The sequence below is a fragment of the Dendrobates tinctorius genome, unplaced genomic scaffold (genome assembly GCF_039654945.1).
Source record: "Dendrobates tinctorius isolate UK_male_01 unplaced genomic scaffold, ASM3965494v1 ptg000024l, whole genome shotgun sequence".
Taxonomy (NCBI): domain Eukaryota; kingdom Metazoa; phylum Chordata; class Amphibia; order Anura; family Dendrobatidae; genus Dendrobates; species Dendrobates tinctorius.
Genome location: NW_027361692.1, coordinates 7,112,256 through 7,137,334, shown reverse-complemented (window position 1 = coordinate 7,137,334; position 25,079 = coordinate 7,112,256). Strand labels below are relative to the sequence as shown.

The 25,079-nt window shown below is 46.7% G+C and overlaps 1 protein-coding gene across 1 annotated transcript in view; it reads left to right on the top strand.

The window, feature by feature from the left end:
- The window catches only part of CD109 (CD109 molecule), a 465,421-nt gene that overhangs the window by 402,961 nt on the left and 37,381 nt on the right, over nt 1-25,079 (top strand). The window contains exons 27-29 of the mRNA XM_073569324.1: nt 5,546-5,736; nt 9,816-9,968; nt 24,849-24,914. Coding sequence (XP_073425425.1) covers nt 5,546-5,736; nt 9,816-9,968; nt 24,849-24,914 — 410 coding nt within the window. The remainder of the gene's footprint in view (nt 1-5,545; nt 5,737-9,815; nt 9,969-24,848; nt 24,915-25,079) is intronic.

The window sequence follows — 25,079 nt, the reverse complement described above, 5'->3', positions numbered from 1 at the left end:
TATTTAATTCTCCGGCTGTGATCGAGGGGTCTAGGGCATCGTAGGAACCCCCCACGGCTACTGTTAGTTGTTGTGATAGGATCAGGGGTCTGCAATCCGATAGCTGCCAACTATTCTAGTTTTCTGGACTTAGCTAGCATTTCTGTTTTTGCCTCCTACGGTGACTCAATCATAACAGCACACATTGCGGGTATTAGCCATTTTCTGAACCCGGACCGGAGGATATGTATGAGTTGTATATACTCCTAGCCTGTAGCCTCGCTCCATACACTTGTAGTGAGTCAGGCTGCATCCCGTCTAGTGACATGGCCATTCGGAGCGCATGGCCTCACTCCATACATGTGTATGGCAGCAAGGCCGTGCCAACTGGACTGGAGTATGTTTAACACATATGCTCCGTTCACACATTGCGATTTCAGACTTATCGATTTGGACTGGACAACCCCTTTAACATAGAGTACTTAGGGGCTACTTAGGGGCTACTTTCATAGCAATTGAGGAAATGGCTCATGTCAATATCTAACTTGTTTTCTCATTAGTTTTGCTGATAACACAATGCAGTAAGGCATATGTTAAACACCAATACCCCCCGATGCGAAGGCTAATGGGACAACCATGGAGGTGCACTGCAAATACTTAGCTCACCACTCAACAGTCCTGCTATTTTCTCAGCTCAATATCCAGGCCTTCTCCTCTTCTTTTCTCCTTCCTCCGTAGCACAGATTCTCTTTGCCCTCTTTGCTCCAGGCGCAACCAGGCCTCAGACAGCCTTTGTTGGCATAAATAGAAAAATAAAGGAGTGCTCACTCTTGGAATCACTAGAAAAATTGGTGCTCTGAAGAAAATCAGCTCAAAATAATCAAAAAACCGGCACTCAAAAATAATTTTATTTTTCCACAATACATCATACAGAGGCTTATACAAAGATAAAGCAAGATGGGGCATAAAATGACATAACCCTTCTTAGAAAAACTTAAAGACTCTTGATAATTCAGATACTTGCAATGTTTCGGCTAATTTAAGCCTTTGTCAAGCATACATCTGTGTAGAAATGTAAAATACAACACAAAATGTATTTACATAATAAGAAACATCTCAATATACTAATATATTAACCTCTGACCAAAAAAATATAAACAGAATATGTGAAAACACACAAAATAAATCATAAGTATTATATGGTAATGCTTGAGTCCCGTCATAATTTGATAATAGAATATTTAAGATTAAACAGTGGCACTATGGACGTAGCAATAATTAATTTTGCTGGTAACCACAAGAAAAAAACAACAAATAATAAAGCATGAACACAGGTATTCTAAATTATTATTGAGTTCCAATGGGAGCATATTGTTCCCTATTCTGATCAAAATCTTATGTTACCTAAAATATGTAGGATCAGGGTATATAGCTCTCCACTACCATCCATATGTAGGGCAATCAGTAATGGTGTTAACCTCGAACGGGGGGACAAAAGAATATACTGCCTGCAATATAATTGTACACTATCGGCATGTCATGAGGTTACGACATGAGTCAACCGAGTAATGACATGGCGCGTAGTGACGACTGAGTCCTGTGTAAGGAGGTGATGAAGGATGTCATATGCCTTCCCCTCTTCGGACACTGTTCACATGGATTACGTGCAGTACTGTCAGGCTCATGCCCTGACTGGTGGGCATGAGCCGGGGGGTTGTGGCCTCACTGTGTTACAATCCAGACTACCCTGGAAAGGGCGTGACGTGGACCGCTGCCTTGGTTTTCACTGGAGCCTCTGATGGTGAGGTCAGGCTTGTGTGGCAGGCAGCTGCCAGGTGCCACTCCAGGGTGGTGTCTGGCTGTGGCTGCTGATACCACTTGGGGAGACGGTGGCACGGATGAGACACTGGCAGGCGGGCATGGCTGAGACACTGGCTGGTGGGCACGGCTGAGACACAGGGCAGGTGAGCACGGCTGAGACACAGAGCAGGTGGGCACCTCTGAGACACAGGGCAAGCAGGTACGTCTGAGACACAGGACAGGCAGGTGTGGTGTATGAAGGAACACAGCGGGTGCTAGTACTGGTACAGACAGGAAAGAGTGGAGTATGACTGAACAGGTTTTGACCTGTTCACACCGGAGGAGCAGGTACGGGTACTGACAGGAAAGAGTGGAGTATGACGGAACATGTTTGGACCTGTTCACAGAGGAGGAGAACCGCTGGCTGTAGAGAAAAGCTGTAGAGCAGCAAGAGGTTCTGCAGCAGCAGAACCAGAATCAAGCAGAACCGTAAGAGTGCAGAGCACAAGCAGAGCCTAAAGAGTACAGAGCAGGCAGAGTCACAAGAGAGCGGAGCATGAGCAGAGACACAAGACTGCAGAGAAGAGTAGTAGAGCAGCGAGAGGTTCTGCAGCAGCAGAACTGCAAGAGTACAGAGCACAGGCAGAGCCTAAAGAGTGCAGAGCAGGCAGAGTTGCAAGAGAGTGGAGAACAAACAGAGCCGCAAGAGTGCGCAACACAAGCAGACAGGGAGGACACAAGGAAAGACACAGCAGGGAAAGAAGCCAAAGACAAGGAGACAGACAGACAGAGGTAGGACAGAGTTCAGACAGGGTAACAGTACGAGACAAGGTACAGGACCAAGGACACTGGGACCAGAGTGTACCCAGTTACAAAGCAAGGTTAGAACAAAGACACAGAGACCAGGGTATTCTGCCTCCTGGAGGGCAGACAGAGAAGTTCCAAGCAAAGCTAGGAGTGAAGACTTCAGGGAAGGAGGATCACAGAGCAAGACCTGGCAGCTCAGTAGCAAGACACTAACTGAGTTGACACATTGCACAGGCAAGATCCACAAGGTGAAGCTGCCCTAAATACTAGAGGGCTCTTTGTAAATGGTCAGGGACACATTAAATAGGTGCACCTGGACTCCATAAGAACCAGAGCATTCTGGCGCCGCCCCCCTATGCACACAGACAGGAAACATACACAGAGCAGATAGGAGACAATAAGCACAGAGCATGGAGCTGGCAGCAGACAGAAATCACAGCATGGCCTGGAGCAGTGAGTAAGTTGGTGATTGAGGGATGGGAGACCATGCAGCGATGCCAGCAGGGTTGTTACAGGTACCTTGCTGTTTACCAATGCTAATGTATTCCTGTAATGTTGCTGTATGGTGTATGTACTGTTTAAAAGCTTAGGGATAGAATAGAAGGTAGTATAAGACAATAGTGGGATTTGAATAATGGGGATAATGGGGGCATCATAGAGATAGGGAATGAGATAGACTAGTATAGTGAGCATTAGGGGTTTTCCAGTTGGGAGGGGTTACAGATGAGTGCAGCATAGAGCAGTTAGATATAGGGAGGCACTTCCTGGTTAGAAGTCAGTGCAAAGCAGATGCAGCAGTGAGTGGGGACAGTCTGGCAGCCATGGGGATAAAGTTGCTTCAGCAAGAAGGGGCCCCAGGCTGAGTGTCGTGCAGGCAGTCACCAGATTAAACAGGACCGTTCCGAGGAGGATACGAAGCTTACAGCAGGGACTAGGTGAAGCTGAGACTGCGAGCGTGTTACCCTTTAATTCGAAGCCGGACCAGGTGAATGGTAGGAAGTTGGTGGGCCTAAAAAGCATGGACGGGACAGGGATTGTCTGGGAAGAGCAGAGATTGCTGAGATGGGACAAGGATTGTCCGGGAAGAGCAGAGATTGCTAAGACAGGACAGAGATTGCCCAACGAGGCAGGAATTGCCAGAAGCAAGGCATGGATTGCCAGAAGGAACAGAGGTTCCTGGGAAGGCAAGGAAAGCTGAAGAAATTTCACTCTGTTATCAGGTTAACTTTAGTTAACAGTAGGGGTTTCAGTACAACTGCAGTACAGTGTATACAATGGACATTGTTTCCTGAGATGTTTGTGAGGTCCATGGAGCTGAAGAGGGGACTCTGGTAGTAAATGTAAATGTACTGTTGTGCACGCTGCACATATAGCAGAAGGGACATTATATTTCATCTGTGGGGCGCCAGGGAGTGGAAACACTACAGCTCATTGTCCCGACTACCACCCTAGCCACCTTACACCTGCTCATAGCAGATGTCATGGCCTGTAATGAATATGTTTTAGAGAATCTACCCAATGGGGTAAAAGAAAAGGGGAAAAGAAGAGTCACAGCAGACCGGACAGATGAGTATTATATTTTTTTACATCGTTTGTGTTAGGTGTCGGGATTCTCCAACTGCGTGGGATAGATCCCAAGCCTTATTTGGTTCTGCGGTTTCCCATTCAGGCCCGGCCGCTGCGATTGCTGCTCAGCACAGATGTTGGTCCCAGCATCTTCCTCAGGCTCATGGTAAGCATTTGGTTACTTCTGGTTCTTCAGCCAAGTCTATGGGAGGCAGTGATATGCAGGTGCAGCCTTGCTCTCTGTAGTCTAAATCCAGAGATCTCCTTACTGAGCATGTCTGTGATGTGGCGTCTTCTCATTGGTGGTCGGACGTTAGCTACTCTGGTGATGTGGCAGCTACGGGTGATGTCTCAGCCGACTGGGCATGAGAGTTTGGGGCGGGAGCGCTAGTATCATTTATGTTTGGTGAGTGAGGGTGGATACGCTACCACTCTGTCCATACATTTGTGTGTCTACTTTTGCTTTGAACCTGTACACGTTGGCAGGCAGGTTGCATATTTATATAGTTTCGTACCCATGGCTCTCCACCTGAGTCTCTAGTTCAGTAGTGTCAAGAATGGGGTAACTAGCCATTTTGCTTAGCATCTGTTTCGTTCTTGTGTGCGGTTAGCACAGTATAGTTACAGATCAAGCTTAACCCTTACGCTATACTTCTCACTGAAGGCAACAAGGTATTGGACCTAGCATCGTAAGAGTTCTTTCTATTGGCTTAGCATCTGCTTCATTTGTGTGCGTGGTTAGCACAGTTTAGTTGCAGAGCAAGCCTAATCCACATGCTAACGTCCCTGTGACGTGAACAGAGTTTAGCACTTAGCACTCTAAGTGCAGTACCTCTCAGTGAAGTAACTAAGCTTAGTACTCGGTGTTCTGATCACACTATATAGCATTAATAAAGTGTGTTTAAGGTGACACTCGCAGTTTTGTTCCATCATTATTCACACTAGCAGCAGGGTTCTTCTCTGCACGGTGGACCCCGGGTTGCGATTGCACTTTATGTTTTATTTTATTTAGTGCAATCCATGAACCCTAACAGTATGTTTATTATGATCTGAGTTTGAAGAGACCCCATAGCATAATAAGGAATATTTAATTAACAAAGAATAACTTCACTAAAAATTGATTTTCCCTGGAAAATCCACGGGATTTTCTGAATTCGAATTACGGCCGACAAAATCATCTCTAATTGTGTAGAAATGTGACCGGTGAAAAAAGACATTTTGCTTCAGGAAATAAAGGACTTTACAAATGTCACATAATTAAGTACGGTAGAAGGTCATCGGTCTCTGTGTGGAGCCATTCTTAGTGCCTTGTACACTTACATAATTCTGTTTACATATTATATATTCTAAAAACGTGAAAACCATTATTTTAATAGATATTTTTTAATTACAGGAGATTTAAGATTCTGGAAGTCTAACATTCAAAGTGCCCCTGGCTGGTGGCAACCAAGTTCTGTTGATGTAGAAGTGGCATCCTACGTTCTATTGTCTCATGTATTACAAAATCGTGTTTCTGAGGGAGTAGCAGTGATGAAGTGGTTATGCCAACAAAGAAACTACCGTGGAGGATATTCTTCTACTCAGGTTAGTCATGTTAAAGTTGTTCTGTGAAAATTCATGTTCCTTATTGATATTAAAGGAGTTTTGCACTTTCACAAAACTAGTACCTAAATGATTGCACAGTTGCATAATAGCAAACACATATACAGTAGTATTCACCTTCGGGTGTCCAGCGCTGGCTCTTTGCTGCTCCAGTCTTTTTGGCTGCTGTGGTGACATCACAACTAAAGCACACATCACTGCTGCAGCAAATCAGTGAGCTCAGAAGCTTGTGTCATCTGCATCAACTGAGCTGCTGAGCTTCTCTGGTGATGTGCATTGTAGATGTGACGTCACCGCTACAGCCCAAACACAGACCGGAGCAGAGGTGTAAAACCAGTGATAGACCTTTAGAGGGGGAGTACTAACTATATTTATTGTTTTACAACTATGCAATCACTTAGGCACCACTTTTGTGAAAGTGGGAGACTCCTTTACCCTACTTTTGAGTGAGTTTCAGGGTTGATTTATAAATCTTAAATATGGACACACACGCAGTTTTCAATGAAGTTCCAGCTGCAGTTTTTAGAGCCAAACTCAGAAATATATGCAAAAAAAAGTGGTAAGACCCCAAGCGATCTGAAAGGTATTCCCTATTTTATGTATAAAAAATAACTTTAAAACTTGAGAATATCCCTTTAAAGATGATGGGGAAGGGGGCAGAGATAGAAGGAAAATAAGTAGCAGAAACAACGATAGATTTACACTTAAAGTATGATTTTATATTAGGCACTTGTCCCTGACAAGATGCTGTGATTGGTTTGTACAGCCATTCTGTGCTGCAACATTCCCTTTAAGAAGCAGAAGGATACAACAATAAATTATCAGCTCATGTAGCCCTGAGGTGCACACAGTCTACTCTGCAGCTCCAGTGCGGGACTCATTATAGTCGTAGAATTGTGAGATGACGTTTACTCCCAGTCGCTCAGGGTCACAATCATCCAATCATCCACCTCTTATGTGCTGTACCTCAATCAGTGAAATCCCTGGTGCAAGTACAGAGCAGAAATTGACATGTTGCAGATGACAAATACGCAAGATTGGTCAAAATCAGCTACAGATTTTCTCCATAGAATGTAGGTAAGATTTTGAAAATATCTCATCCAAATATTATAATGCACAGTGAATCTTCCACCCAGAAGTAGAAGCTGCCTGTTACTGATTTGCTTTAGTCTGGACTGACCAGCCAGTGAACACATGAAAACCAAACTGATCAAAAATATGTCAGTCAGAACGAGCCCTAAATATGTCCTCTATGTCTGGTATTTGATCATATACCACAAAGTATAGTAAAGTCTAGCAGACTTCATTGTGCACACAACGGGATCCTGTAAAAGTTTACTTTTTTTTCTACAATGTGTGACGGAAGCCACTGTAAGGCAACCGAATATATAACTGATTATTGCACAGTATGTTTGTATTCTGGTATATTCAAATGGACATATTTTCGGTTAGTGTAGTGTCGGTGTGCTCAGCAGACAGCAAACTGATCCTGTAATAACCAGTGTCCTGTGCACTATTGTACACACAGATGGTAGCATACACTAGTCTGGTTTGAGTAAGAGACCGGAGTTGTGCATGTCAATAACGGAGTTGTGCATGTGTGGCGCCCCTGTGGGATCCAAAATGGCCAACTTCAAAATGGCCGCCATGGTCACCACCCATCTTGAAAAGTTTCCCCCCTCCCATATACTAATGTGCCACAAACAGGAAGTTGAAATCACCAACCATTCCCTTTTTATTTAGGTGTATCCATATAAATAGCCTGCCCTGTATATATATATATATACACTCACTGGCCACTTTATTAGGTACACCATGCTAGTAAGGGGTTGGACCCCCTTTTGCCTTCAGAACTGCCTCAATTCTTCATGGCAGAGATTCAACAAGGTGCTGGAAGCATTCCTCAGAGATTTTGGACCATATTGACATGATGGCATCACACAGTTGGCGCAGATTTGTCGGCTGCACATCCCTGATGCGAATCTCCCGTTCCACCACATCCCAAAGATGCTCTATTGGATTGAGATCTGGTGACTGAGGAGGCCATTTGAGTACAGTAAACTCATTGTCATGTTCAAGAAACCAATCTGAGATGATTCGAGCTTTATGACATGGCGCATTATCCTGCTGAAAGTAGCCATCAGATGTTGGGTACATTGTGGTCATAAAGGGATGGACATGGTCAGCAACAATACTCAGGTAGGCTGTGGCGTTGCAACGATGCTCAATTGGTACCAAGGGGCCCAAAGAGTGCCCAGAAAAAATTCCCCACACCGTGACACCACCACCACCAGCCTGAACCGTTGATACAAGGCAGGATGGATCCATGCTTTCATGTTGTTTACGCCAAATTCTGACCCTACCATCCGAATGTCGCAGCAGAAATCGAGACTCATCAGACCAGGCAACGTTTTTCCAATCTTCTACTGTCCAATTTCGATGAGCTTGTGCAAATTGTAGCCTCAGTTTCCTGTTCTTAGCTGAGAGGAGTGGTACCTAGTGTGGTCTTCTGCTGCTGTAGCCCATCTGCCTCAAAGTTCGACGCACTGTGCGTTCAGAGATGCTCTTCTGCCTACCTTGGTTGTAACGGGTGGCAATTTGAGTCACTGTTGCCTTTCTATCAGCTCGAACCAGTCTGCCCATTCTCCTCTGACCTCTGGCATCAACATGGCATTTCCGGCCACAGAACTGCCGCTCACTGGATTTTTTTTCTTTTTCGGACCATTCTCTGTAAACCCTAGAGATGGTTGTGCGTGAAAATCCCAGTAGATCAGCAGTTTCTGAAATTCTCAGACCAGCCCTTCTGGCACCAACAATCATGCCACGTTCAAAGGCACTCAAATCACCTTTCTTCCCCATACTGATGCTCGGTTTGAACTGCAGGAGATTGTCTTGACCATGTCTACATGCCTAAATGCACTGAGTTGCCGCCATGTGATTGGCTGATTAGAAATTAAGTCTTAACACACAGTTGGACAGGTGTACCTAATAAAGTGGCCAGTGAGTGTATATATATACACATATACTCATACACACATTATATACTGCTCAAAGAAATAAAGGGAATACACACAGCCTTTTGCAAATAGAATAGGGTTCCCTTTATTTTTTTGAGCAATATATATATAGTATATTCACTCATTCACACACATGTATACAAACATACATCTATACACCCATACATACACTCTCTATGATGTAAATATCAGGCACACAGTCTCCTTACTTGACAAACCCTACATAATATTCACTCTCCCAGTGCAAAAAATTACACAGCACCTGACAAATCTCTGTGTAAGAGGACATGAATGATAACTTCCTGGTCCTGTCCTCACTGTGGGCCCCCCTCCCCCAACCTCTACTCTCTGACCCCAAAATACTGAGGTGGATTCCAAGATGAAGAAGAGATCAGTGGAGGATGCACCCAACACAATGTAAGCCCTGCTGTACATCCTTCACTCTCCTGTCCCCTAGTAAACACTAACCATTGGGGCGCACCATGCAGAAGGATAGAGACATTAGCAGCCAATGAGTGCTCTCTTCAGTCTGATGGGATGTGTTCATTGACCAGCAGCCTCTCTCCCTGCATGACAAGCCCCCTTTTTCACTGTTGGAACCTGGAGCAGCGCAGCAGCGAATACCATGCTCCGGCTGTATGCAAACACAGCACAGCTGACCGGTGCGTGCCAAAAAATAATAGTTTGTAAGTGAAAATTATTTCCTTCTTCTGATATGAGGGGGTGCCCTAGGCAGCTGCCTACCCATCCCCCCAGACCTGCCTGCTAGGCTATGTTAGTTTGAAGTGTAAATTTGGGATGACTGACTCCCTATACAGGAATTGTCTCATTTCATATGCCTTATTACGATATTTTCGATATAACACAATGAGAGACTCCAACAAAGAGTGGGAATCCACTAAGAAAGAGTTTTGGATTCTGCCATGTTCTACGTGATGAAATATTGCACCTTCCCATTGTGATAACAGCTCATTATCACTGGTTTGAGAATCTGGACCCTCCGTAATCAGTTAATCAATCAAACTGTGTTATTTTCTTTAACAGGACACTATAGTAGCTCTTCAAGCAATGTCCTCCTTTGCATCTAAGTACTCAGTCAGCAAACCTGCTCTGAACATTTCAGTGGAATGGAGCATGATGGATTCGGAAAGTTTCCACATCAATTCTTGGAACTCCATGATGCTTATAGGTAGAAAGGTAATACAAGCATTATGTAAGTTTATTAGTGATGAGCGAATGTGCTCTGTGATACTCAGATATCACGCGAGTATATGGGTGCTCGGACATGCTCGGCACTCGACAAGCATTGGCTGGTGCTCTGACTTCATGCTCTAATCCCCACCCCACATCCTTGTAGCCTGTTACAAAGCCAATAAACATGCTGGGATGCCTGCCAGTCAATGGAATGCCGTAGCTATCTTGGTAGTGGCATAACTGTGATTGGATGGCCGTATTACCTCATCAGAGGTTATAAAAGGACTGGCGCTGCCATTCTCTGCTCACTGACACAATTGTACAGCACATGGACAGTTCTGATTGGAGGGAGTTAGTAGTAGACCAGGCCGTGTGCACAGTTTTAGGAATCAGAGTGCTCTAGTGGTGATACTTTACTGAACCATCATACTAAAAGTCCTTCTAAGGGCTAAATTTGTGCTTTATTATTTCTATGAGACACATTCTTCATTTAGCCTAGGGACAGCTACTGGAGCAAGGATTTTGGCTGAATACAGCCCCTAGGCAGAGCTTTCACACTTTGCTCAGCCATTGAATTGCTCACTAGTGATGAGGGAGTGTGCTCGTTACTCGAGTTTTCCAAGCATGCTCGGCTGTTCTCCGAGTATCTTGGGCATGCTCGAAGATTATGGTTGTCTCCACAGCTGCATGATTTGCAGCTGTTAGACAACCTGAACACATGGAGGGATTGCGTGTTTGTTAGGGAATCCCCACATGTATTCAGGCTGTCAAATCATGCAGCTGCGGAGTCACAAACATAATCTACGAGCACGCCCAAGATACTCGGAGAACTCCCGAGCATGCTTGGAAAACCTGGGTAAAGGAGCACACTCGCCCATCAATATTGCTCACACATTGTGCTATCTCACACCTTGGTTAGACACAGACATTTATCAATTTCACACCTTTGTTGTCCAATGTTTACTTTGTATACATCACTAATTTAATGAAACTGTACTAATCCAAACTACCATCTCAGATGACCAAAAAAGATGGTAAACCTAGAAAATCACAAAAATGGGTTTCATATACTGCTAAACTTGCTTTTTTTCATTTTGTTAGCATTTTTTTCATTATCTGTTGCGTTCATTGGGTGAAAAATGGTGAAAAATGCTGAAAGAAGTGACATGCTCTATGTCCAAAAAACATGCAAGCCTGTTTTGTGTGAAATTATGGTGGTTTGAATAAAAAAAAAGCAACAACGCTTGGCCTGCTACAGGTGACCAAACTGTTTTGTTCCAAAAAGTGACTATTGTCATCCATACCGTTTAACCTGCTTTGCGTGAAATTACAGTGGTTTGAAATTTAAAAAAAAAAAATTAGAAAATGAGTAAGGCATGCGGGAAGTGATGTGGAAGTGCTGATGATAGTGCAAACATATGGCACGGACGTGGAGCAAGTGCAACTGCGCCTGTTGCTGGAGCACAAGCAATATGTCCATCCACAATACATTGTTTCCTGTCCCACTTTGCAGGGAGGCATGAGACATCACTTCTGAAGCCATACCAGTGTGAATAGCTGGTCAGTTAGATAGCAGATAATGCTTCCAGCATGCTTAGTAGCACCACCCATTCTTCCGCACGGTCCAGTCTCACCAACCAAGAGTCTGGATCACTTACTCCTCACCCTGATCTTCCTTCCTCCCACCATGTTGAGTTCCTGGAGACCAGTTATACCACACTATGACACTCCAAGGAGCTCTTTACATCATCATTTCTTGATTGTGGCTTCTCACCCTGCATGATTCAAGAGGGACAGAAGTACATGCTGTATAATGATGCACAAAACTTAGAGCAGCCATGGTCACAAGAAGATAATGATGGGAAATGGCAAATTTTGTCTGAAGAGGTAGATGATAATGAGGCACAGTTGCCGATAAGTCATGTTGTTGTTAAGTCACAATGTCAGGAGGACCAGGGTGCAGCGGTGGAAGATGAGGTGGTGAATGATGAAGTCACTGACCCAATCTGGTAAGCTGGCATGCAGAACATGGCCAGCAGTGCTGAGGAGGAGAGATCAGCAGCACCAAAACATGCTCAAAGAGGCAGTAGGGTGACCAGAGGGAGAAGGCAGCCATCTGTTCAGCAGAGCACAAACACTCATGAATTTCTCCATCCAAGAGTTAAGTGTTCCCCAATCAGGGACTTTTTTTAATGAGACTTGTGAGACAAAAAAAAATGGTCACTTGCAACCTTTGCCATGCCAAGATCAGGGACTGACAACTAAAAGCCTATCCACCACCAGCATGATCATGTACATGTCATCTAAGCACCTGACTCGCTGGGCCAGATCCCTGGGCCCACAATTGTTGGCAGAGGGTGAAACCTATACTTTCTCCCCTGTGCTAGGTACTTGCCAATGCATTGTCCATGACACTGGCACAGATGCCTTCCACCCTGGACCTGTCCTTGCAAATTCTGAGGCACCATTATCAAGTACTTCCAAAAAGTTGTCCCAGCACATTGTTCAACTGTCCCTGCCTCCTGCCTTGGAATGAAAAAGAAAGTTCCTAACCACCCACCCTCAGACCCAAATGCTAAACTGGCATATTTCCAGGCTGTTTGCCGTTTAAATGTTGCTTAGGCTTGTGGACATGGATGATTTATGCCAACTCATGGTGGCAGCTGTCCCTCGGCACTCTGTCCCCAGCCGCCATTATTTCTCTCGATGTGCCATTCCCGCCTTGTACTAACATGTGTTCAGGGACATCACCTGTGCCCTTACCAATGCACTTACTGAGATTGTCCACTTAACGACCAACATGTGGGCAAGCGCTTGTGACCAAGGACTCAACATTTCCCTGACGACACACTGGGTGAACATTGTGGAGGTCAGGGCCGAGTCCCATCCTGGCACGGCACATGTGCTATCAACGTCGAAGAAGGCTGGCCCTATTTCTTTCAGGGTTTCCTTCACCTCCTACTCGAGCTCCTGCACCCCCTCCTGCACCTCCTCATCCTCCATCTCCAATTTATTATCTGAGAGCTCATCATTCACATCTGCTGGGAGCTGGAAATCTACAGCACTGCCTCAGCAAATTGGTGACAGGCTCTGCTGAAGCTAATTTGTCTAGGAGACAAACTGCAGACCGAGGAAAGGGTTATTGAAAGGAATAACAGACTAGACAGTTCTGTCGCTGAACCTACAACCAGGCATGGTCGTGTGTGATAATGGCTGTATCCTGGTCGTGGCTGTGAAGCTCACACATGTGTAGGGGAGAGGACCCCGGAGAAAGGGCCCGCCATGTGTCTGGGCCGGAACTAGTGGGGCTGTCCCCCGGGTTCCCAGGGGGTACGTTCCTGGGGGAATGATTGCAAGCCGGGACCAACAGTCAATCAGGAAACGTGGGGGCGGGTCAAAGAAAAGTGGCGGGGCAACTATAAAATGAGCGGTGGAGACCAGCAGGACTGACTCAGCGGGGAGAGAGATGAGGGAGATGAGAGACAGGAGGGAGGAGTCTAAGTGGCATCCAGGAGCAAGACTGAGTCAGCACTTTCGACACAGCAGAGATGCGGGCTCACCTGACCAGGGAAGTGGACTGTGCCGAGCAGCTCGAGGAGGATATCCAGAGAGACCAGCGGCCTGTACAGCGAAACCCGTGGCCGCCACTGCCCCGCTCCATACCGCGGCTGCGGCCTGTACAGCGAGACCCGCGGCCACCACTGCCCTGCTCCATACTGCGGCGGCGGCCTGTACAGCGAGACCCGCGGCCGCAACTGCCTCGCTCCATACCGTGGCTGCGGCCTGTACAGCGAGACCCGTGGCTGCCACTGCCCCGTTCCATACCGCGGCTGTGGCCTGTACAGTGAGACTCGCGGCCGCAACTGCCCTGCTCCATACTGCGGCTGCGGCCTGTACAGCAAGACCCGTGGCTGTCACTGCCCCGCTCCATACCGTGGCTGTGGTCTGTACAGCGAGATCCGCAACCGCCACTGCCCCGCTCCATACTGCGGCTTGTACAGCAAGACCCGTGGCTGCCACTGCCCCGCTCCATACCGCGGCTGCGGCCTGTACAGTGAGACTCGTGGCCGCAACTGCCCCGCTCCATACTGCAGCTGCGGCCTGTACAGCAAGACCTGTGGCCGTCACTACCCCGTTCCATGCTGTGGCCTGTACAGCAAGACCCATAACCACCACTGCCCCGCTGTATACCACGGCAGTAGCCTGTATGCCGAGACCTGCGGCCGCCTCTGCATCGCCTCCCGAAGGGGCAATTCCAGTGGTGGGGAAAGCGGCCTGTACTGCCCACCCAACACCGGGGCGTAGGAACGCCCAAAGCCTTTGGCAACTCTTCTTCGGCTGGACACGGCAGCTGAGGTGCCGACCGGACATCTCCGGGACAACCACTCTGCAGGACATCAGACATTGATAAGTGACACTCTGTTTATTCAGGACCTGTAGCTGGCAATACCATAGCCAGATAGTCGCTACTTTTTGCCGTAGCGTTTAGTATTGTGTTACTGTGTATTTGTGTCTAGCTTCCCTGCGTGGAAAACCGCTGTTAACTTTTATATATATGGATATAGAGGAAAGCTAAGTTTAACTCTTGCTCTATCTCCGGCTTGTCACTGCATCCTGCGTACCTGCAAGTACCATATTATGGCGTAGTCGGCAGGATGCAGTCTCCGAGCGTGGCCACCACAGATCAAGGGGGTGAGGGTGGCCCCGATCCAGCATATCTTTAGGGGCTATGTTGAATATCCTGCCAAGGTTCATAGGCAGTAATACAATGCTTTGGAGCTGGACGGTTTTTAAGGATGCACCCGATGACCCCTGACCTGGGGGCTGAGGTGGCTCTAATGGCGTTGGACGGAGAAGCCCGGGACTCATTGATGTTATGACCTGCTGGACAGCATAACACCTTCGCCAGGGTATTACAGATCCTGGAAGAAACCCATGGGGACCAGACTGACGTAGGGGAACTGAGGACCCAGTTGTTTAGTCATATGCAAAGGGAGGGGGATACGGTAACGGAATGCATGAATGTCTTGCAGGAGCTGTATACAGTCATTGAATAAAAGGATGGGGTTGGCGTGGGGCCCATAGACATAACCTTACGTGACCTGTTGGTGACCGGGCTGTGGGATTCCCTGGTGAAGCAAGCCCTGCGGGAGCGGGTACGAGTGAACCCACATCTGACCTTCTCTGAGATAGGGAGTGAGGCACGCACACGAGAATGAGAGCAGGGTGTGACAGTCCCCGTGAGGAAGGCCCAGAGTACTGAGGCCTCTGTGAACGCCATTGGTGAACCCCAGTGGGTGGAAGAGATGAGGCAGGAGCTGAAGAACATTAGATGCGAATTGGCTGAGGTGACAAGGAGGGCCGAGGCCATGAGTAACCGGCCAGGGCCGAGCGCAGACACCCTGATCCCCTGTGGTCCCTGGTCCGGCTGGCCTCTGTGATCCCTCACCTGCTATGATTGTGGCTAAGTGGGGCTTTGCCCAAGAATGCCCCCCGGCGTGGGAGAAATCCGCCCCGCCGGCCATTAAACTAAAGGGCTCTGTTGTAAATTCGCTTTCTGGCTTACCTCTGGTTACTGCTGAAGGTGGTGGAGCTGGTCAGGTTGATGGAGGGGTTGCAAGTTCTCTTTCTGGGCTCCTTCTGGTGGTTACTGGAGGTAATGGAGATGATCTGATTAACAGAGGCTTGCCACCTGATAATGAGGATGACGATTGGAGATCTGGGGTTTCAGACTGGATTTAAGACAGCCGACTCCCTCTATCCCTGCTGGTGATTTTTTCCTGCCTCCTGAGGTCTTAGTTTCCAGCTCAGTCCCTGCATGCTTAGCTAAGTGTTATTTTGCTATTCTGTTTACATTTGATCTGGTTTGTCTATTTCAGTTTTGTGTGGGTCAGCCAACTCCGGCTGGGGCTGTGCTGAATCATCATCCATATGTTACTGCTTGTGCCAGTTTGTTTTTGTCCCTTATTAGATTGGCCTCTTTTTGCTCTGCTTTCAGAATATAACAGAGTGCTGACATAGTGGGCAAAGTCGTGCGACTTCAGTATTTTTGCATCAGACGTGTTGGACCTTTTTGCAGGGTTTTTTGCGTGATTACAGACAGTGTCTTTCTTTCCTGTCCTGTCTAGTCAGTGTGGGCCCCATCGCTTGCTCAGTCTATTTTCCTACCTGCGTTTGTGTTTTCATGTTGTTTCACTGACAATATATGCTTGGGGGCTATCTATTCCTTTGGGGTCTGCTCTGGGGCAGTTTAGATTTCCCCTTTCTTGCTTTAGGCTTAGTTAGCTCTCTGGCTGTGCCGAGGCGTCTAGGGTCATCATAGGCACGCTCCACAGCTACTGCTAGTTGTGTGGATAGGATCAGGGGTCTGCAATCTGCTTAGTTACCAACCTCTCTGGTTTTCTGTGGCTTAGCTTGGGCTTGCTCTCCTCCTCGGTGACCCAATCATAACCGGGCTCTGAGTTGGGGGGTCACCGCTCAGAGCCAGAACCCACAATGCGGGGTGGTGGAAGTCCCGAATATTTAGTAGCAAAATGTCCATTAATTTGGGCAGAGTTTGAGGGCCGCGCGGTGCACCGCCTGGTGGATATGGGTTCGCAAGTTATGACCATGCCAGAGACCTACTTCCGGCAGCACTTCCTCGAAGCCGCAAGACCCCAGTGGGGATCTGTAATCAAGCTGCTGGCCGCCAACCAGCTACCAATTCCAGTCGTTGGGGTAGCTTGGATGCAGATCTCGATGTGCGGCAAGGACCTGGGCCAACGGGGCGTGGTCCTGCCTCGGGGGGACGCAGGCGACAGACATACTATCACCCTGGGCATGAATGTCCTAAAGAATTTCGCAGCCTCCTCCTCAGTGAACCAGCCCAAGAGACTCTAAAACAATGGATCACCCGCACCCCAAGGGCAGGTCTTTCAACAGCTGGTGGGGGTGTGAGTCCAAGAGGCCTACCAGGAGGGGGAGGTGATGGGGAAGGTGATTGCAACTGTGGCCACCCAGCTCGTGCTACCTCCAGGTCAGAGGGTAATCGCAGTACCCGTCTGAGCCCATGTACCCCTAGACAGAGTGGAAGTGCAGATGGAACCATCGTTCTCCGAGCACTTGCCCCCCAGGCTCCTGGTGGCTCTTGCCCAGGCTATCATGAGGAAGGGGACAGCCCTCCTATGCTGTGTTAATCTGGAGGACAAAGACATCATCGAGATGGCCAAGCTGAAGAAACCCCTCGAGGAGGCGCTCCCGCCCCCGGCGCTGCAGCTGGGGGTAATTCCAAGGAACCCCTGGGCCGTGACTGTGAATTTCACCAAGACCTCAGGGTCCCTGCCTGAGCAGGAGGGGCAAGCGATCCTGGAGCAGATGCGAGCAGAGCTATCCAGGCTGGGACAATCCCAAATACAGCAAGTGGAAGCCCTCCTGGGCTATTACAAGCAGGTATTTGCTCGCCACCAAGACGATTTCGGCTGCACCACAGCCATTACTCACAGAATCCCCCCTGAAGGGACGGCTCCCATCAGAGATCGCTATCGGCAGATTCCCCCACCATTGTACCAGGAGGTAAAGACACTATTGGGACAAATGCTGTGAAAAGGGGTCATAATTTTGTGGCAGCCATAGCTCGTGCAAAACTCACACACATACCTTGCCTGGCTCACACTTTGAACCTGGTGGTGCAGTGCTTCCTTAATAACTATCCAGAGTTAACATCCCTGCTCCATAAGGTGCGAAGACTGTGCTCGCACATCCGTTACTCAAACGTCCACTCCACTTGTATGCAGAAGCTGCAGAGATTGCTCCACCTCCCAAAGCACCGCCTAATCATAGATGTTGCAGCAAGGTGGAACTCCACCCTGCACATGGTTGAGAGGCTGTGCGAACAGAGGCAGGCTGTAATGTATTTGTGGGAGGATACACGGGGAGGCAGTTTGAGGGAAGACATGGAATTGTCGGGTGTGCAGTGGTCAAAGCTGAAAGACCTCTGTAAAGTCCTTCAGTGTTTTGAGGAAAGCACATGGCTGGTAAACGCAGACGACACCATCATTAGCATGAGCATCCCACTTATGCATCTGCTCATGCAAAGTTTGACACACATTAAGGATCTGGCGCCTGCCGCAGAGGAGGAGGAACAGGAGGATGAGGAGGGAAGCCTTGCTGACAGTCAGCCATTGTCTGGTCAGGGAACTGTCCTGGACGAGGTGGAGGAAGAAGAGGAAGAGGAGGAGGAGGTTGAGAGGAATGATTATTTTGTGCAGGAGGATGCTTCTCAGGGGGCAAGAGAAAATGTTGGCGTTCCAAGGTCAGGTACAGTGTTTGTGCCTGACTGTAGGGATGTGGATTTGCCAGAAACTGCTACTCCACCCAGCAGTGGCAGTGCATTATTGACACCTGGAACATTGGCCCACATGTGCGATTATGCCTTGTGGATCCTAAAAAGGGACCCCCGCATTGCCAAAATGATGAAGGATGACGACTACTGGCTGGCCAGCATCCTCGATCCACGCTACAAAGGCAAATTACACAACATCATGCCACAGGAGAACCTAGAGATAATATTGGCTAACAAACAAGCAACTCTGGTAAACCGTTTGTTTGAAGCTTTCTCAGCACACAGCAGCAGTGCTGTTTCTCCCACGAGCCGTAGTGGGCTCAATGGAAGAGGTGTTCTTGGTGCATACAGCCGAAGTGGCGTTGGAGACAGGGGTTTAATGACCATGTTGTGGAATGATTTCTCAAGTACCGCTCACATGACTGCTAATACTGCATCGATTACAAGTGACAGGAGACAGCAGTTATCAACTATGGTTACAAACTACTTCTCCTCCCATATCGATGTTCTCCCTCACAGGTCATTCCCCTTTGACTATTGGGCCTCTAAACTGGACACCTGGCCTGAACTGGCTCACTATGCCTTACAGGAGCTCGCTTGCCCTGCTGCTAGTGTGTTATCTGAAAGAGCCTTCAGTGCTGCTGGACCCAAAATGTTGATGATCTAACCTTCATTAAAATGAGTCATGCATGTGTTTCAAAGGATTTTGTCCCACCTTCCCCTGATGACACATAGGTTGCCAGAAAACTGCCTCGCTTTTGTCCTCCTCTTCCACGGACTTGCCCAATTCCACCATTTGCAGCAGCTGAATCTGCAGCCTACACATCAACATATGCCATTTTTTAAACCTCCCTAACTGGGCTGCCCACCCCCCCAAGGGCTGCGGTCAAGACCTGGCATGCCCGAGCAAGTGCCATTGCTCTGAACAGGTGGCTGGGCCCACTGATGGCCAACTGCACTGGCACAGGGCCCCTCATAGTACAATACAGTGTCTCTGACGGTAGGGGGCCCACTCACCATCAGACATACCAGCGTACTATGAGGGGCCCTGTGCCAGTACCGTCGCCCATGAGTGTGCCCCCCCGCTTAGTCATGGCCACAGCACTTGCAAGTTGCAATACTTACCTCTCCCTGCTCCACCGCTGTGTAGTCTGGGCAGTTAAATCCTTCACAGGGACAGCCACTAGAAATTTGGTGTATTGATCGATGATGGTTAAGATGTAGCTATGGCCTGTCCTGCTGGCCTCTACCTTCAGATGATCAATGGCTACCATTTGTAATGGACGTCAACTTACAAACGGATGCAGTGGTGCTTTATGATCCCCTTTCAATGTCTCCTCTCATGCCAATCCAATAGAATCGCCTACGGCCTGTGGCTTCTGTCTTTTGCACTCCAAAATGACCAGACACATCATGATAGGCAGTGAGGACCATGTCTACATCTCTCCCTGTGATCACAATTTGATGGAGATGAGTAACAGTGATGTGATCCACGCTACTACGATAAAGCAATCCTTTCTTCACAAAGAACTGTTTTCGCTGTCTCCGCAGACACAGTGATTGAGAGTCTTCATCACCTCTGCAACATCTACCGGGAGGTTTTCCCACGATGAGTAAATCCCAAGTTTCTGCTAACACTCGACTTTCCGTCTGTACTTGTACCCATGTAGTTTCCAGTAGTAGAGAGTCTGGACTGGCTTACTGAGATTGAAATATATACAAAGATTTAAAAGTACAACAACACTGTATACTGGTGTATGCTTCGAATACCTTTCCCTTTTTCTATTTGTTAAATTCTGGTGTAATACATACTGAGCCTGTGAGTGTCTGTGTCTGACTCCGGAAGTATAGACGGAAATTTACAATTACCCTTATAATAATAATAATAATACATTTTATTTCTATAGCGCCGACATATTCCGCAGCACTTTACATTTCAGAGGGGATTTGTACAGACAATAGACATTACAGCATAACAATAATCACATACAGTAGATTATAACAAAATACCAAGAGGAATGAGGGCCCTGCTCGCAAGCTTACAGTCTATGAGGGAAAAAGGGAGACACGAAAGGTGGGTGGTAACAGTTGCCCTGATTGTGTCTGTACTGTTACACACTTAACATTATGGCTGGTCCAAACAGAGGGCTGATGGATGCATAAAGCATGTGGGAACATGATGCGGGGAACCTGGTTATGGTAAAACTTTTGGCTGTGCCACACAGGGATATAATACATTGGTAGAACATTTCAAATGGCCTTGAAATTGTGTTAAAAGTGTATGCAGGTCACAACTAGCTTCTAGTTACTAATAACTAAGGGTATGTGCATACGTTGCGGATTCTGCTGCGGATGCGCAGCGGATTTGGCTGGCCCTGCAGATCCGCCGCAGTTTCTGCTGCGGTGTACAGTACCATTATAATCAATGGAAATAGAAATCCGCAGTGCACACTGTTCGGAATTTTCCTCGCGGATTTGCTGCGGTTAGCCCTTAGACTGAATACACCTGGTATGTGCTGATACAGTACCTTTGTTCAAAATTTTTTTTTACGGTATCATCCATAGTGAGTGAGAATGTGTGGTTTACGTCTTCTATATATACAGTGAATTGGAGATACCAATTTTTACCCTATACTCAATACAGCTTGTATCTTGTTATACAGTACCTTTGTTCGACATTTAGTATTACGGTCAAATCCATACTGAGTGAGCATCTGAGATTGACTACAGAACTATGTATACAGAGATTTCAATTGTACCCTATAATATATATACTTGCTTTCTTGTTATCCAGTACCTTTTTTACAACATTTTTTATTATGGTCAAACCCAGACTGAGCGAGCATCTGAGGGTGGCTCCGGAAATATATACCGAGATTTCAAATTTGGCCAACACTGTATACAGCTGTACGCTTTTGATACAGTAACCTTTTTTGCTATTTAGATTCTGGTGTAATCCATAATGAGCCTGTTAATGTCTGTTACTCCGGAAATATATTTGTAGCTTTAAGATTACCCCTACACTGTATACAGCTGTACGCTTGTGTTACATTTCCCATTTACAGCTTTTCATATTCTTGTGTAATCCATACTGGGCCTGAGAGCATTTGTGTCTGCCTCCTGAAATGTATACGGAGATTAATAATCTTTACAATATACTATATATACCTTGTATCTGGTGACACTGTACCCTTTTTCAACTTTTTATTTTATTGTGTAATCCATACTGAGCCTGTGAGCGTCTGTGTATGACTCATGAAATATATACGGAGATTTACTGTTATCCCTAGACTGTATAGAGCTGTACACTTCTGATACAGTACCATATATCTGCTGGTATTTTGGGTCCATTTTCCAAAACATGAGGAAGTATGGTGGAAGAGGGCATGGATGTGGGCATGGGGGGCCACCTGGTTTTGATGATGGTGGTGGTGCATCTGCTGGTAGTGACAAAAACACAATAGCAGCTAAAGCAGGAGGTGTTGAGCTTCTGTCATGGTGTAGCTCTGGAAGGCATGTAAGGCTCCCTTTTCTGGGAGTAGGTAGACTGCTTTTAAAGCCGGAGCATCAGGAACTGTTTTTGGCTTACATTGCTGAAACAGCCTCCAGCTCTATTGCCTCCTCTTCTGAAGTTTAACAAAATGCAAGCACTGAGTCGTTAGTGCAGGCTTCTGGTCAGGAGCAACCCCTTTCCTTGTGTCCTTCACCCACACCAAAAGTGAAGGAGGCGGCAGCACCCACTTCAGATTACTCCATGGAGCTCTTTTCACATACCATATCTGGGATAATTAAAAATGGGGCCCATCATATACTGGAGCATTCCAAATTGGGTACATCAGACACTGGAGCAGCATTTATGGGGCCCATTATACACTGGAGTATTAGAAATGGGGCCCATTATATGTGGAGCTGTATTAGGGCCCATCATACACTGGAGCATCTTCCATGAGGCCCATCATATACTGGAGCATTCCAGATTGGGGACATCAGACACTGGAGCAGCATCTAAGGGGCACATTATACACTGGAGCATTACAAATGGAGCCCATTATATATGGAGCATTATTAAGGCCCATCATACAATGGAGCATAATCCATGAGGCCCATCATATACTGGAGCATTATAAATGGGGTAGATCAGACACTGGAGCAGCATCTGTGGGGCACATTAGACACTGGAGCATTAGAAATGGGACCCATTATACACTCACTGGCCACTTTATTATGTACTCCATGCTAGTAACGGGTTGGACCCCCTTTTGCCTTCAGAACTGCCTCAATTCTTCGTGGCAGAGATTCAACAAGGTGCTGGAAGCATTCCTCAGAGATTTTGGACCATATTGACATGATGGCATCACACAGTTGGCGCAGATTTGTCGGCTGCACATCCCTGATGCGAATCTCCCGTTCCACCACATCCCAAAGATGCTCTATTGGATTGAGATCTGGTGACTGAGGAGGCCATTTGAGTACAGTGAACTCATTGTCATGTTCAAGAAACCAATCTGAGATGATTCGAGCTTTATGACATGGCGCATTATCCTGCTGAAAGTAGCCATCAGATGTTGGGTACATTGTGGTCATAAAGGGATGGACATGGTCAGCAACAATACTCAGGTAGGCTGTGGCGTTGCAACGATGCTCAATTGGTACCAAGGGGCCCAAAGAGTGCCAAGAAAAAATTCCCCACACCATGACACCACCACCACCAGCCTGAACCGTTGATACAAGGCAGGATGGATCCATGCTTTCATGTTGTTTACGCCAAATTCTGACCCTACCATCCGAATGTCGCAGCAGAAATCGAGACTCATCAGACCAGGCAACGTTTTTCCAATCTTCTACTGTCCAATTTCGATGAGCTTGTGCAAATTGTAGCCTCAGTTTCCTGTTCTTAGCTGAGAGGAGTGGTACCCGGTGTGGTCTTCTGCTGCTGTAGCCCATCTGCCTCAAAGTTCGACGCACTGTGCGTTCAGAGATGCTCTTCTGCCTACCTTGGTTGTAACGGGTGGCAATTTGAGTCACTGTTGCCTTTCTATCAGCTCGAACCAGTCTGCCCATTCTCCTCTGACCTCTGGCATCAACAAGGCATTTCCGGCCACAGAACTGCCGCTCACTGGATTTTTTTTCTTTTTCGGACCATTCTCTGTAAACCCTAGAGATGGTTGTGCGTGAAAATCCCAGTAGATCAGCAGTTTCTGAAATACTCAGACCAGCCCTTCTGGCACCAACAATCATGCCACGTTCAAAGGCACTCAAATCACCTTTCTTCCCCATACTGATGCTCGGTTTGAACTGCAGGAGATTGTCTTGACCATGTCTACATGCCTAAATGCACTGAGTTGCCGCCATGTGATTGGCAGATTAGAAATTAAGTCTTAACACACAGTTGGACAGGTGTACCTAATAAAGTGGCCAGTGAGTGTATATGGAGCATTATTTGGGCCCATCATACACTGGAGCATCATCCATCATCCATGAGGCCCATCATGTACTGGAGCATTATAAATGGGGCAGATCAGACATTGGAGCAGCATCTATGGGGCACATTATACACTGGAACATTAGAAATGGAGCCCATTATTTATGGAGCATTATTTAGGCCCATCATACACTGGAGCATCATCCATGAGGCCCATCATATACTGGAGCATTCCAGATTGGGGACATCAGACACGGAGCAGCATTTACGGGGCCATTATACACTGGAGCATTAGAAATGGAGCCCATTATATATGAAGCATTATTTGGGCCCATAACACACTGGAGCATCGTCCATAGGCACCATCATATTCTGTAGCCTTATGTGCAGCTCATCATATACTGTATGGAACATTATATGTGACCAGTTATTCTGTATGGAGAAATATATGGGGCTCATTATTCTGTATGGCGCACAATGTGGTGGCTATAATACTGTAGGGAGTAATATACTGTTTTTTTGAGCTAATGTACAATTTAAAATAAATCAGTCATGTCATGTAAGCAGTGAAGTATTTGTCATTGTACTGTACCTATATTTCTGTGCTGTATCGGAGCATCATGAGTTGTGGTATGTGTTAAAAGGGCGCACTGACACTCTTTGGCCCAGGGCACATGAAAACCTGGAACCAGCCCTACCCCCCCACAACTTTAGCCAAATTACCCCCAGTTTTCAATGCGTAACTATTATTATGAAGTAAATTAAGGTTGACAAGCTTCAGTAATAAGAATTGATGTTTTTGGCATTGAAATGGGCACTGTAGGTGTGTTTACTGTCCTCCACTCCCTGCCGACTTTGCTTCCCCATTGACTTGCATTGGGTTTCGTGTTTCAGTCGGCCTCCGACTTTTCCCTATAGTCGGCCGATTTCTTTCTACCCAACTCTAAAAAAGGCAAAGTCGCTCATCTCTACTCATCAGTAATGTTTATATGTTTAAATCAGATTTACAAACTTTCAATGCTTTGATTGGCTAATAACTCTTCGATTGTAAAGTAGATCATATTGGTTGTCTACAATAGTGATATAACTTCCATTGTCAATCCAGACTGACAAAAGTCTTTTTTTATTATTTTTTTATTAGATCAATATTGGGCCAAATGTTAATATTACAGTACATGCTGAGGGACATGGATTTGCCATATTCCAGGTAACCCTTTTCATGTATACAATCTTGCCATCATAAATATTATTGTATTTTTTCCTTTTATATTTGGCATAATACATTCTGCTACAAGGAAACTTGACCTGCTGCATGCTGTAACAGGTCATATGTGGATAAAGCAGTCTGTAATAGAAAATTTGGCTGGCACTG